This window comes from Drosophila teissieri, chromosome 3R (assembly GCF_016746235.2).
Source record: "Drosophila teissieri strain GT53w chromosome 3R, Prin_Dtei_1.1, whole genome shotgun sequence".
Classification (NCBI taxonomy): Eukaryota; Metazoa; Arthropoda; class Insecta; order Diptera; family Drosophilidae; genus Drosophila; species Drosophila teissieri.
The window spans coordinates 27,866,973-27,880,534 of record NC_053032.1 but is presented as its reverse complement, the minus strand read 5'-3'; the positions used below and the strand labels follow the sequence as shown (position 1 = coordinate 27,880,534).

At 38.9% G+C, this 13,562-nt stretch overlaps 3 protein-coding genes across 11 annotated transcripts in view; 2 read left to right on the top strand and 1 right to left on the bottom strand.

Moving 5' to 3' along the window:
* Positions 1-1,723: 1,723 nt before the first annotated feature.
* Positions 1,724-3,369, top strand: LOC122619297 (probable maleylacetoacetate isomerase 2). The gene is made up of 3 exons (XM_043796136.1): positions 1,724-1,984; positions 2,047-2,377; positions 2,439-3,369. Exons 1-3 carry the CDS (start codon positions 1,762-1,764, stop codon positions 2,566-2,568), a joined length of 684 nt encoding a protein of 227 aa, XP_043652071.1. The 5' UTR covers positions 1,724-1,761; the 3' UTR covers positions 2,569-3,369.
* A 653-nt stretch (positions 3,370-4,022) lies between these two features.
* On the top strand, positions 4,023-5,071 carry LOC122619351 (probable maleylacetoacetate isomerase 1). Its single transcript, XM_043796234.1, has 3 exons — positions 4,023-4,390; positions 4,444-4,774; positions 4,838-5,071. Exons 1-3 carry the CDS (start codon positions 4,120-4,122, stop codon positions 4,965-4,967), a joined length of 732 nt encoding a protein of 243 aa, XP_043652169.1. The 5' UTR covers positions 4,023-4,119; the 3' UTR covers positions 4,968-5,071.
* An 11-nt stretch (positions 5,072-5,082) lies between these two features.
* The window catches only part of LOC122619350 (RNA-binding protein Nova-1), a 37,038-nt gene continuing 28,558 nt past the window's right edge, over positions 5,083-13,562 (bottom strand). For all 9 annotated transcript variants that reach the window (XM_043796226.1, XM_043796228.1, XM_043796230.1 and 6 more), the window contains one exon: positions 5,083-13,134. In XM_043796226.1, the coding sequence (XP_043652161.1) occupies positions 12,914-13,134 (221 nt within the window). In that variant the 3' untranslated portion in view covers positions 5,083-12,913. The remainder of the gene's footprint in view (positions 13,135-13,562) is intronic.

Below are 13,562 nucleotides of genomic sequence, written 5' to 3'. Positions count from 1 at the left end.
CGCTTTTCGCGAAACCGGCTCGGATCGTAACCTCTTTTAATTCTTCATCGGGGTTGTGCGTGTGCACCAAACGGCTTCAAAATTAATTACTCAAAGTACCACCACAACGCTATGTCCTTATCGGCCATAGCCAAGGTAAGCGAATCCCAGCGTCATTGGCGCCTTCATTCGGGCATTTGGCAAAAATCCATTCCAGTTCCCGCAAATATCACTCATACCACGCGGCCAGCCATCTCTGACTTCAGTTCACTTGGTCTGACTCTCACTCATACCCCGCATCCGCATGGGCATCCGCATCCACATCCGAATCCTCAGTTTGATTTTGCGCAGAACAGCGAGCTTTCCTCCCTCGCGTACACACTGCGAAAGTTGGCAAAGCAGGGTTGTCAGGCGGCGAAAAAATTGCGAACAGGATATGCAAATCAATTTCAGTAATGCGGCTTTAAAAATTAATGCAAACAGGGAGAAATCAATGCTTGATTTGATTTCATCACTAAAAAAAAGGCTCTAAAAATCTTTTTCATTTTTATGATTGAACTGATTAGTGTCCCTCATTAAAAAGTTTTTTTAAATCTGGTTAGTTGTCTCTCGTTAATATATTTTTTTGTAATCAGTGTCTAACATATGTATGTTAGAATAACATTATTTTATACACAATATTTAAACCACTTAAACTCAATATTATTGTCGATAATCACAGAGGCTCCTAGTCTCACCCCCTCCATCTATGGTTTAGTTTTAGCCGGAACTCGACAACCCTGTCGCAGGGTTTTGACTCAAACTCTAACGCGCCGACTGGCCGAGCAACCCCTGAAAAAGCACACCCTCTCCAAGCGAATGGCGAAACTTCTGAGCCAATTTTCTCTTGAGCAGGGGTCCTGTGTCCTTGGCGCTGCCTTCGCGCTGCGGACTCAGGACAACGACAACTTGAATAAGGTTAATGCCCCTAGCCGACCTTGGGGTGCGACACAGTTCGGGACTCGGGAGCTCGGGACCTCGCTGCTCGGGGTTCGCTGCCTGGGGGTTCGGGATTTGGGGTTTGAGGTTTGGGGTTCGAATGTAGGATGTCGGATGTCGGAACTTATCGCACCCATCGTCCTCACTTTCGCACGGGTTCATTGAACTTTTAGGGAACTCATTATGCTTTCGGTGACTACCGCTTCGTGTGGGCGGTTGATTGGCCAGGCCGGAACAACAGCCAGCTGTGTGTATATCATTTTAGGGCTCGTCCTCATCGCCGGCCATTTGGTTAGGGTATTTGGTATGAGGTATAGGGTCCCCGTTGCCGAACTCCTCGACCCCCTCCGACCGCCCGAAGCTCTCCACTGTTGCTTTGCAGCTGTTGTCGGGCGCTATTTTTGGTGCAAGTCGAACTCAGCGCTGTGCTTTTCTGTCAGTCTATCGCTGGCATTGCTCCTGTCTGGATACCATGAATCATGTGGGTACATATGTATATCCGAGAGCCTCGGAGAAAATCGCAGTTATCTGCGTATATCTATATCTATAGAAATAAGCGATAAGTGCGTAATTGAGAGCTCTGGCTTATCGCGAAGTAAGCCAAATGGCCGCGCTAAATGCGAATGATTAAACCAGTTTGACTAGGCTTGTTGTGCCTACTAACCCAACTCGTTATCAGCGGCAACCTGTTCTGTGCTATTTGTGCTGTTTGTTGTGTTTCCCGTCTCTGAATTAGAATAAATAGATTTCGTAATAGAGTTTGTGGGCCCGTCACGCCATTCGGCGCTGGCCAGTTGTGGTAAAATGTCTACTAATCTCTGTCCCAATGCTTCCTCCACCGACACACAGCCAATACTCTACTCGTATTGGCGCAGCTCGTGCTCCTGGCGCGTGCGCATTGCGATGAACCTGAAGGAGATACCCTACGACATCAAGCCGATCAGCCTGATCAAGTCCGGTGGCGAGCAGCACTGCAACGAGTACCGCGAGGTGAATCCCATGGAGCAGGTGCCCGCCCTGCAGATTGGTAAGTACCTACCGCTGAACCTCAAACCAACTCCATTTAATCCTCATGTATCCAACCCCCAGATGGACACACCCTCATCGAATCGGTGGCCATCATGCACTACCTGGAGGAAACGCGTCCGCAGCGACCACTCCTCCCGCAGGACGTCCACAAGCGGGCCAAGGTGCGCGAAATAGTCGAGATCATCTGCTCGGGCATCCAGCCGCTGCAGAACCTCATCGTGCTCATCCACGTGGGCGAGGAGAAGAAGAAGGAGTGGGCCCAGCACTGGATTACACGTGGCTTCCGGGCGGTGGAGAAGGCGCTGTCCACCTCGGCTGGAAAGTACTGCGTGGGCGACGAGATCTCCATGGCGGACTGCTGCCTCGTACCTCAGGTGTTCAATGCCCGAAGGTGAGTATGCTACTGAAGCAATCAAAACTGAAAGTATTCATTAATTCCAATATTTTACTAGATTCCACGTGGACTTGCGACCGTATCCCATCATTCTGCGCATCGATCGCGAGCTGGAGAGCAATCCGGCATTCCGGGCGGCCCATCCCTCCAATCAACCGGACTGTCCGCCGGAGCTGCCCAACAAATAGAATTTTCCGACGACAACTGCAAAGCGCCGTAAGACGAAAAAGTGAATTGCAGTTCGTAAACCAGGCACAGGACAAACTAAGAACTTAAATCTGATCGGTGGGCGGGGATTGAATGGATTGAATGGGATGGCAAAGCTGGCGAGGATTCCATTAAGCAAAAAAACAGTCGGATGTGATTTAAGAAATTGCTAACAGCATTTAAATATGCATAAATGCATAAAAATACTATCGATAACATAACGAAATTCCTCACACGAAATTCAAATGCAAAATTCTCAGAAACGGAACAAAAAACATATATGAAGTATAATAAATTCTTGAAATTCCCTTAGTTTGTCATTGTGAACATGATCTAAAAGATGAACTCATATATATTAAATGTAACTTATTTTTATGCATTTTATTTAGGCTAACAAATCATAACAAATTCAAGGAGAACTCAACTCACGACGAAAAGCAAAATTCAATTCAGGGATTTAAACACAAACGAAAACCAAAAAAACCAAAAACACTATCGAAGATTTACAAGTATAAACGATGTATGTAGGTATGTTTAAGTACTTCATGTCAAAGTTGGGCAGATGCTAAACGAATCGTTCACAAAGTACAAAACTTCAGTCAACCAATAAGTAAACTAAAGCAAGCTATACACTAAATCGAATAAATCCTAAGTAATCTACATACATATGTGAACTAAGCTAAGGAATCGATCACCTATTCGATGGTTCTGAATGTCGTAATGCCTCTTTGATACCACGAAAGCATAAATAATAAAATAACTAACGAAGTATTTCTCTAAAACCAATGCACATAGACGAATGATAAAGCCAACCGATTAAGTGCACAGTAATTTTATTAGCCACTTGATGTAAATTGGATCGTGTGAGTCTCTCTTCACAGCTCCGTACGAGTAGTTATATAAGCCTGCCGATGCCAAGTACATACACATACACTTACTATCCTGCACGACAGTACAACGCACGAGTCGAAGGACGAACGCCGATAGTCACATACAATGTCATACAAACAAACATAAACAGAGATACTTATAGGTCGAGTTGCGCATTTTCGCACACCAATCGAATACCAAATTACAAACGAACACAAACCAACTAATATGCATAATTTCCGAAATATTGTAACAGTTCCATATACTATAAATAAATAAAACTTCAAACTAAGCTAATACATTGCTCAACCAATGTACTTTTAATATATCAAAGTAGCACGAAAAAGAGAATTCCAATCTTGCCTCTTTAATATAATCACATTTTCACAAATAGTATACAAAGTTCCATTTCCTATATAGATTCTTTATCTTAAAGTACCCTTATGCTATATACTCGCTTGTCATGGGAAATTAGTTGCCTACTTTTGGGAGCAGCCCATAAATGTAGGGATCTTATCGATAGTTCTACACTGCTTTCTCCAATCAGAACAGCTGAGTATTCGAATTGCTATCAATTAGCATCGGGAAACAGGTTGTTTTTTTGTTCATTATAAGTTCTGTTACTCAATAGAAGAAAGGCTTCGCCTCTTTAAAGGAAATATATGGCTGCTGCTACACAATTTACTCACAAGTTGGCTGGATTGTACAGGTCCAGCTGGTCCAAGCCTTTGTCCAGGAATATGGCAACCAAGCCTATACTCTACTCCTTTTGGGCTAGTTCGTGCTCCTGGAGAGTTCGCGCTGCGCTGGCGATCAAGAAGATAGAGTATGACATTCAGCCGACTTCTTTGCTGAAGACAGTCAGCGGACATGCCTATACGGATGCATATAGGGAAGTGAATCCCATGCAAAAGGTTCCCTCCTTGAAGATTGGTAAGTGATGCAAGTACTATTAGTATTTCGAGTCTATAGCTTTAAGGATTTAGATGGTCACACGTTGTGCGACTCGGTGGCTATTATGCACTACCTGGAGGAAACGCGACCTCAGCCTGCACTTCTGCCTCAAGATCTGGTTAAGAGAGCAAAGGTGCGTGAAATCGTGGAGCTCATTTGCTCGGGCATCCAGCCACTGCAGAATGTTGGTGTCCTGGATCACTTGGGCCAGGATCAGAGGCTGCAATGGGCCCAACACTGGATTTCTCGAGGATTTCAAGGTCTGGAGAAGGTGCTGTCCCAGTCGGCGGGCAAGTTCTGTGTGGGAGATGAGCTCAGCATGGCTGACATTTGCCTCGTTCCTCAGGTGCGCAATGCCAGGAGGTGAGAAACAGTGCTATAACTTCATTTCCCGCGGAACTGATTCATTTCAAACTTCCTATGCAGATACAAAACTGACCTGACCCCATATCCCACCATACTACGCTTGAATAAGGAACTACTAGAACTGGATGTATTCAAAGCCACTCATCCCAGTACCCAGCCAGACTGTCCACCTGAGTTCCTAAAGAAATAATCAGAGCTTAAGTTAATTAATAACGAATTGTAATACAATTACATTGCATTTGTAGAGATAGTTGATATTAAATGGATTTCCATTGGCACCCAGCCCAAAGCGAAGTGAAACCTCATTGAATTATAATATAATTTTTATTAGTTTTGTCATTTTTATATAATCGTTCTTAAATGTGTAGTGTGTAATTCACGTAATTCATTTATGTACCGTCCTAACTTTGCATTTCTAATTTTCCATCCTGGATGCGGATCGTTATAATGTTTCTGTGTATGTAGTATGCACTTATTGGCTTTCCTGGTTGGAGTGTTTCTCTGTGGTTGTGTGTTTCTGCGTGTGTATATATGTATTCAACAAATTTTCTATAAATACTATTACATACATACAGATGCGCCGCCGCATTACATAACATAACCATTACATTCGATATACATGCTTGTTCCGCACTGTACCCAACATCGGTACCGATCCATCGCCTACCTAGCTTAGCTTTCATTTTATTGTTGGCCGTTTAGCGCGCCATTACCGTAAAGTTTTAGTCGCAATCTGCATTATAATCTTGTTCATTTTCATTTTCAATTTCATGTTCTTATTCATTTTCTTATTCATTTCCATTTTCATTATTTGTTCGAGTATGATTCACTTGGGGTTATATAGCTATGCATATATATGTATGTAGAGAGGAGTAACTGTTTGCATACTTTTCGTTCGCAATTGTACAGAATTTCTTATCGTTTTGTTTAATTGCAAAAATTATGTTTTTCTCGATTTATTAAAACTTGAATGAGCTACTTTAAAGAATCTTCTTGTAGGGATACCTTTTGATTTAATTGTTTAAAGATTTCACTAGACTATTTTGCTGTTACTTGACGTACTTTTTGGTTTTTGGTTTTTCGTCTTTTTCTTTTCTTTTTTTGTTTTCAAATCTATACCTCGTTAAATGAAATTGAGCGAAATTAAGAAAAACCTATTTTATACCGTGGTTATGTGTGATCTTTTACCATAGCGATTTTCAAATGCTAAATGAATAAATCTATAAAATCGTTTGCTTTGCTACTTGATTTTTAAAAAACTTCAATTGATTATACTTTGTAAATAGAGCATAACTAAACTAAATATCGTTGATTTCATTTCGCATTTATTTTGTTTACTTCAATTAGGACCTTCAGTTAGTTTCCTTTATTTCGGGTTCGTTTGCACTCAGAAAGGGATTTTTGTTTGCTAAAATTTTATTTAAATATTTTGCTAATATGTATAAGTAAAACTTGTTTCTCTGCGCGACGAAATTTCATCATTCGTTTTCATTGCGGCTATTTAATCAACATTCTCTACTTTCTCCACCAACCGAATTGCCGCATTGCTGTTTGCCTTATTTCCGTTTTTTTTTTTTGTGTTTTTTGTTTGGAGCCATCATTATTTCATTTCGCACCTAGGTTAATATTACATTTGCATTGTATTTACATACATTTAAATACTCTATATACGTTAATTTGTTTACACCTTCCGACTTCATTTCTCATTTTGTCATTATTATTATCACAGTCAAATCATAAAAGATTTAGTACTTTTACTTTTGAATGAGTTTCCATGATGTTTGCTTTTTTGTTTTTTTGTTTGTTTGCTAATGTTCCGCGCTTTCGAATGACCATCGATCCGATCCGTGTCAATATCATTATAATTAATTCTTCTCTATAAACCTATTGAGAGATCGAAAAGTGTGGCTGCTGTTCGTAATTCCTATAGTGTGCAACGGAATCTGACGTCGAGTGAGAAGAGTGCGCTAGTGTTTCTAGATCGGCAGATATATGGATATATCCCCTGCTCCAAATGGATGTCCTAGGTCTCCGAGGAAACTTTCAGAGGATCGCAAAGTAATGCTATCGAATCGAATCATATCGCTTGTATAAAATGAGATTTACTACGAGTTGAGCGAAATGTTGGACTTTTGGGGGACCGGGACCTGTTGCTGTTTTTGTGATATTGGCCAGATATCGTGAAGGCCGTAATTTCTATGTAACTTTTGTTTCTGTTTTCTAAGGTACTCACGTATGCAACTTCCTAGGTTTTGGGTTGCGAAAGTGTTTTTTAAGTGAAGAAGACTCGAAAATTCGACTTTTTACTTGTTACGATCCGAAAGTTAATATTCATTTATTCATTTGCCGTTAACTAGTTTGTACACTGAATAAGATTTCATTGAAATATGTTTTCACTATGACTGTGATGTAGTTTCATGAATTATGACTTATGGCTAGGATCATTTAACGACATCCCATACTGCACAGCAATATCTCGTGCATTGGGCTTCCTTTTTCATCTCATCGATACTTTTGGGGAGTTTAAAATCTTTTCTTCGGCTACTTTACATATTTTTGATGCAGACCCATGTGTGCTAAATGAATTGTGCCAAATGGAAACGCAGATAAATAAATAGTTTTTTTGGGGTCCGTGCCGAGCTGCAGTTTTCATTTTCATTCGAAATTGAGGCCCTGCACGTCCCTCGTTTTTTTTGGGTACTGGGTTCTTTTGTTTGAATCGTTAAACCACTTTTATTTGCTTGAATTAATTAATATTAATTTTATTTATCACACTAACGACTACGTTTTATACTTTTAGTGTACGTGTATATATATATATATAGTATTTAATATTTTACTAATGTTGTATGCTTCGGTTGTGGTTGCTGAATGAACGTCTCCGCAGAACGTCGCCGCGTTGATTCGGCCGATCCGATAGAATTTTATACATACAATGCTATATGAGGTTATATAATGATTCAGTTAGTTCTCCGACCTATCAATACCAATACCAGCGGGGTAGCAAATAGCCATTAGCAAATCGCAAATCGCAAATCGCATGTTCGCTTCTTCAATGTGTGTGTGGGTATACGTACAGGTATATCATATGCATATGGGGTGTGTACATTTATATGTATATAATGCATAATGCATCGTAATGTTTAATTGTTCTAATAACAGTGTGGGTGGCAAAGCATAACAAATTATAATTAAAGTTACTCTCATCGCTCCTTCTTTCTTTTCGCAACATTTCGCTTCTTTTCGCTTTAAGTATGTAGTTATGTATGTATGCAATATTTGTATGTACTATACGAGATTTGATTGATAAATTGAACTCCTCTTTACATATTTGTATTTTTAGCAACATACGGATTTCATTTCGAGGTGCAAAACTCATTTGCCACTTCGCTATATTTCTTGTTGGTATTTTCGGTTTTCTCCTTCATTTTAAATGTTCAAAGTCGAATTTGAATTACTTTAGATATTTATGTACTGTATGTATATAGTTAATAAAAGTCGCTTTTATGCTTACTACTTTAACACTAATAGACTCCGTCGTTGACATAACAGCTGTATTACTTTCTCTTTTCCCTACCACCTATCCTTTCCATCCCTCTCCATCGTTATTGTTATAGATGCCTTTCAATAAGTGAATAAAACTCCTAAGCTTCTAAAACTCGTGTGTGTGAACTGGGTGAATCGAACTGAATGCGCACGTCTTTCCAAAGTTTCCTAGTTTCGTATGATTGCAGTGGATAGTTGGTTTCTAGGATAGTTGGATATATGGATTGTTGGATAGTTGGATAAGTTGGTGCTCGGGAGGTGGGGGGTGTTGGTGCTCGATAGAGGATGAGTTGCATGACGAATGTGCCTGATAAGTGGGTTTTCGTGGGTGCCAGTGGCAGTAACAGTGGTTTATCGATGGAAAGCACAAAGCAATCATGCGGCCGCAGGACTCTGCCTAAATGGTGCAACTTGCCACCAGCAGCTTGCAACCTAATGGTTGTAGCGGGTTGCGTGAAGCTTCAATTTGTACAGCAAATAACAAACGCATTTAAACAATAAAATCCAAACAAGCATAAACACGTCGAAAGCGGGACGCGGGTCCTTTGAACCGATGGGATCGGATCTGATCTCACATCCGATCGGTTCGATCCCCGAGTATCTCCATTTCCCCAACATCCCATCTTTCCATCTTCCCTTCGTCACGCCCCCTCAGCCACGCGGGGGGAGTAGGGTTCTAACTATTGGATTGCAAATCGGACATTTCTGACAAACGGAGTGTTTGGAACTGGCAAAAACCTTTTTGCGGTGAATACGTATGCATATGGGGATTGGGGACCCTGGACTCTGGGACTCTGGACTATGGAGTCTGGTTTGTGGTGTCTGGAGTCTGGAGTCGCGGACTGTCCATGCATCGATCGATGAATTGAGAACTTGATTTTGGGGGGAGATTTCTTGGCTTTTCAAGTAAAGCTTTTCTTTTCTCTTAGTTGTCTCATTAAAAAATTAATTATTTCATAATTAATTTCAAGTATCGTTTGACTTCCTTTTTAATAAATATATTTTTGCTTTGTTTTGTTGTTTGTTTTCATTTTTTTTTTCTTTGTTGTTTTTAAATACATATCACAGATCCAGTACAAATATAAGTATATATATTTGTGTTTATTTCTTCTTCCTTCCTCAACTACGTTTAGATATCATATCATATCATATCATATAAAACTCATACATTAAACATAACTCAGTGAGCACGCGCAAGTGATACTGATACTGATATTTAGTACGAATGTGTGAATGTATGCGAGAGGTGTGTTGTCTCAGCTGAGGTGTGTTACTCAGGTGTATCTCATGTGTGTCTCATGTGGGTGTGTGAGTGTATCTGTGTGTGTATGCTGGGGGTTGTGAGTTGGTGTCTGCGATAGATAGACCATAGAGATATAGTGCTTCGATTCTGGGGGCTCTGAAACTCCCAAACTGACGTAAGGCGAAGAAGTCGAAATAAATGTCGTTTGTTGTTGGATTGGTAGGTTGATTGGTTGGTTGGTTGACTGATTGGCTGATTGACTGATTGATTGGTTGACTTGGTTGGTTTTTGTGGGGTGGACGAAGGGGGATCTGTGTTCTTATGCTTGTTGTGATTTTGGCTGTTGTTGTTTGTTAAGCTACTATTTCAAAGTTGTAACTGTGGACTTCTGCTTTCTGCTGTTCTAAGACGGTCTATTGCATTTATGTACTTTCGAATTGTATCGATCTCTGGATTTGACTTATTCATGTTGTTTTTTTTCTTTATGATACTCATAAAATAATAGGTTCGAATAAAACACCAACATCGTTTTCCTTATACCTTCCCCTTACGTTTTTCGATTTGTTTTCTTTTTGGATGTTAATGCATATTTCAAGGCACACTAGCATTTACGACTGTACTTTCAAATTTACTCTCTGGATTTTTTCGTTTCCACATTTAGCTTTAGTTTGCTTATAGATCTCTTTCGTTTTGTGTTATAATTATGTTCTGTTTTTCATTTGATTTTGTATTTTAATCGTATTATATAAATATTGCACAAATAAGAACAATTGTAGGTAAGTTTTAACAATAATAGCAAAAATTAATAAGAACAACTTTCAACTTAAATATATAGACTTAGCTTAGGATTGGTTGCCGTTGTGGTTTTTCTGGTATTTGTGGTTTGTTACTTTTTTCCTTCATTTCACTACGGTGATGAGCGTTTTCAGTGATTGAATCGATTTCGAAATAGTTATCGAACTGAGCAAAGAAGTGGTTGACTGATTGACTGGTTGATTGACTGGCTGACTGTCTGATTGAGTTGATTTTGATTGGTCATGATAATGTTGTAGACTGATTTGGTTTGGTTTGGGGATACGATTGGGTTAGTGGTGGTGCGGCGCTTGTGGGTGGTGAATTGGTGGGTGGTAATGGTGGTTGCAGTGGTGGTGGTGGTGCGCAGAACGCTCCAAAATAAACAAGAAAATAAACGTTGCTGGTTTTCATTTGTTGGTTTTGTAGTCAAATTTTATTTAAATTTCGTTTCATCTTCGTTTTATTTATCGAAAAGAAATGTGTTAAACTAAATTATATGTGTAAGGAATAAAGTAAATAAGAAAAATTTCATTACAAGTAAGGCATTTCTCTCTCTGTAGGTGAGTGGTGTTCGTATGGGTACTTTTATCCTTGTGTATTTTGTGTGTATATGAACAGGGAATTTTTGTTTGTTTAAATGTGATGTTAACATCTTTTGTCTTTACACTGCGTTTCTAGATAGATATGTACATATAATCGTTATGAAATGTTCGTTGAAACAATGTTTAATAATTGCACAATACTTAAAATTAATAAGGGAAATTGTTTGGTGGATTGTTGGTTTTGACGTATGAAGAAACCCCTAAATGAATGCTTTAATGCGAATATTTTACAAAGAAATAATTGTTTTGCTAAGGTTTTTTCATGTTGTTTTCGTATTTTTTTTTTTGTTTTGTTTGTCTTTAAGATATTTGTGATGCATTAGGTGAGAGAAAATGTAAGACTTAAAATTAGAATGTGAGAAACAAATGTGCTAAATTTACCAAAAATAGTGGTTAACAAACGCAAAATGACAAGAAAAAAAATGGAGAAAAGGTAAGAAGTGCAGTTCTCAGACTGGCAACTAACAAATCGCAATGTGTGTGTATTTTTTTTTTTCATAAATAATATGTATACATAAAACAAAAGTTATAAGGAGTAACAAATCGGGAGCACAAAATCATAACCAAAAGGAGACTCACGTGCGCGCGCAACACATTAACACCACTCGATCCGATCGAATTGAATCGGATCGGATTGTATCTAAAACTAAACAACATTATCATGATCAAGATCAACATCAACTGTAGCGTTCCGAAAGTGTTCATATACAGAGGTCAGGCTGCAGAATCGTAGGTGGATAGTATATATATAGAGATATATATTTTATATTAACAGCGATAAGCAATTAGAGGGAGTGGGGCAACAACAGAGAACAGATGGAACAGAAAACTTTAACGAAATCACGAAATAACGAAAAGGTCAACAAAGTCACTCATATTTTTGCTTAACTCTTTGAAATTGTATGTTTCACTAGCCTGTTTGCAGTTGCAGTGTATAGCAGCTATAGCAAGTGTTTTTGTCTGTGGAAGTTTCTTTTTTTTTGCGGGAGGGAAGTGTAGTAAAATATTTACCTTATTTCGAGGGTAAGAATCACCTGAAGTTTTCACTGAAAACGCTCGCTCATTATTACATTTGATTTTCGTTTAGCTCAACATAATGCTAATAATTAGGTGTGTTTGGGGTTTGGGGGCGGTGTGTAAGTGTGTAAGTGGGTGGTGGCATATGTATATATATATATGTATGGGCATATGTGTGTAGATAATATATATATAAACAAGACTCAACAACTGTGTACATATACATATGTATATATGCCCCATGTATCGTATCGTATAGCTTGGTTGGGAGTACCAAAAACAAAACACGCAACGCAAACATACGCATCACAAACAAACCAAAAACCCAAACGCTCTTCTTTCGCAACTAGTTGTGTGTCTAACTGGCAATTGGCAATAAAACTTGTTTTCGATTTTAACGTTTTTACGTTTTACGATCGTGACAAACAAATGCAACATTGTATAGCTGAGAAGGTAGTACATATATAGTATTTTTACAGATTTTGTTTACTACTTCTCTCGTCTCGTTTTTCACTTTCTTAAGGGGCGTTAGTTAAAGCAAATCGCTTGAGGTGAAGGCCTTGGAACTGTTTACTTAAAAAAAAAATGTCTGGATTTTTGCAATACATAATTATTATTATTATTTTCGACTTTAACTGCTTAACTCTGCGCTGCAAGCATAACAATTGGTGTTTCCTTTTTGTAATCTCTTCTCTTCTCTTTTCATTTAATTTGATTTCATTTCATTTTAGTTTAGTGTTAGTTTATAAATTTCCCTCTCGTTTTACAAAGAAATTAACAAGTTTAAGAGGAAAATCGTCGGGGGTAAGGGGTAGTTTGTTTGTTGTTGCTTTGCTGTTTGCCTGTTTGTTTGATGTTCTGTTAAGATTGCTGGTTTGTTGCTTTACTCGGATATTAGTTATTGTTTTGTTTTTTGTTTGTTTTTTTTTTATTTTAATTCACAACAGTGGTTAATGGAATTTGTCGCGCCCTCTTTGTCTCCTCCTCGTTGATTTTCTGTTCAATTAGATATTGCGCTTTGGCAATGGCACTCGGCTGACCAGTTATGGTTACAATGCGATTTCTAGTGCCAGGTGCGAATATGCCCTTTTTGGAAATTTGCACATTTGCGCCAGAAACATGTTGAATTTCAACTAAACTACGACCGTTCGGACCTGGAATATTTGCATCAGATTTATGTTAAATATTTTCAAGATATTAAATGATAGTATGGGTAATATATGTGGGTATAATAGTAATCTATATAATATATATATTATATATGCATATTAGGTTTGGGCGTGTATAGCGCTAAGGTGTTAAGGACGCCAAAAAAAATAAACAAACCAAACTTGCTGCAAAGGGGGTCACCGGAGGGGGTCGCCTAACCTAATGACCTAACGACCTTATGTTACAACTGACACTGAGGTAAAATCAACTGCGCAACAACGAATGCATTTAACTCAAAAAACAATGTAATTATATTTTACGCATGGTTACCCAAGAATTGCACTAGCCAACTGGGCGAACCGCCCAGCTACACGTAAGTATATCGAACAAATTCGTTAGGCCTAAACAAAATGGAAAAGTGAATGAATGCGGT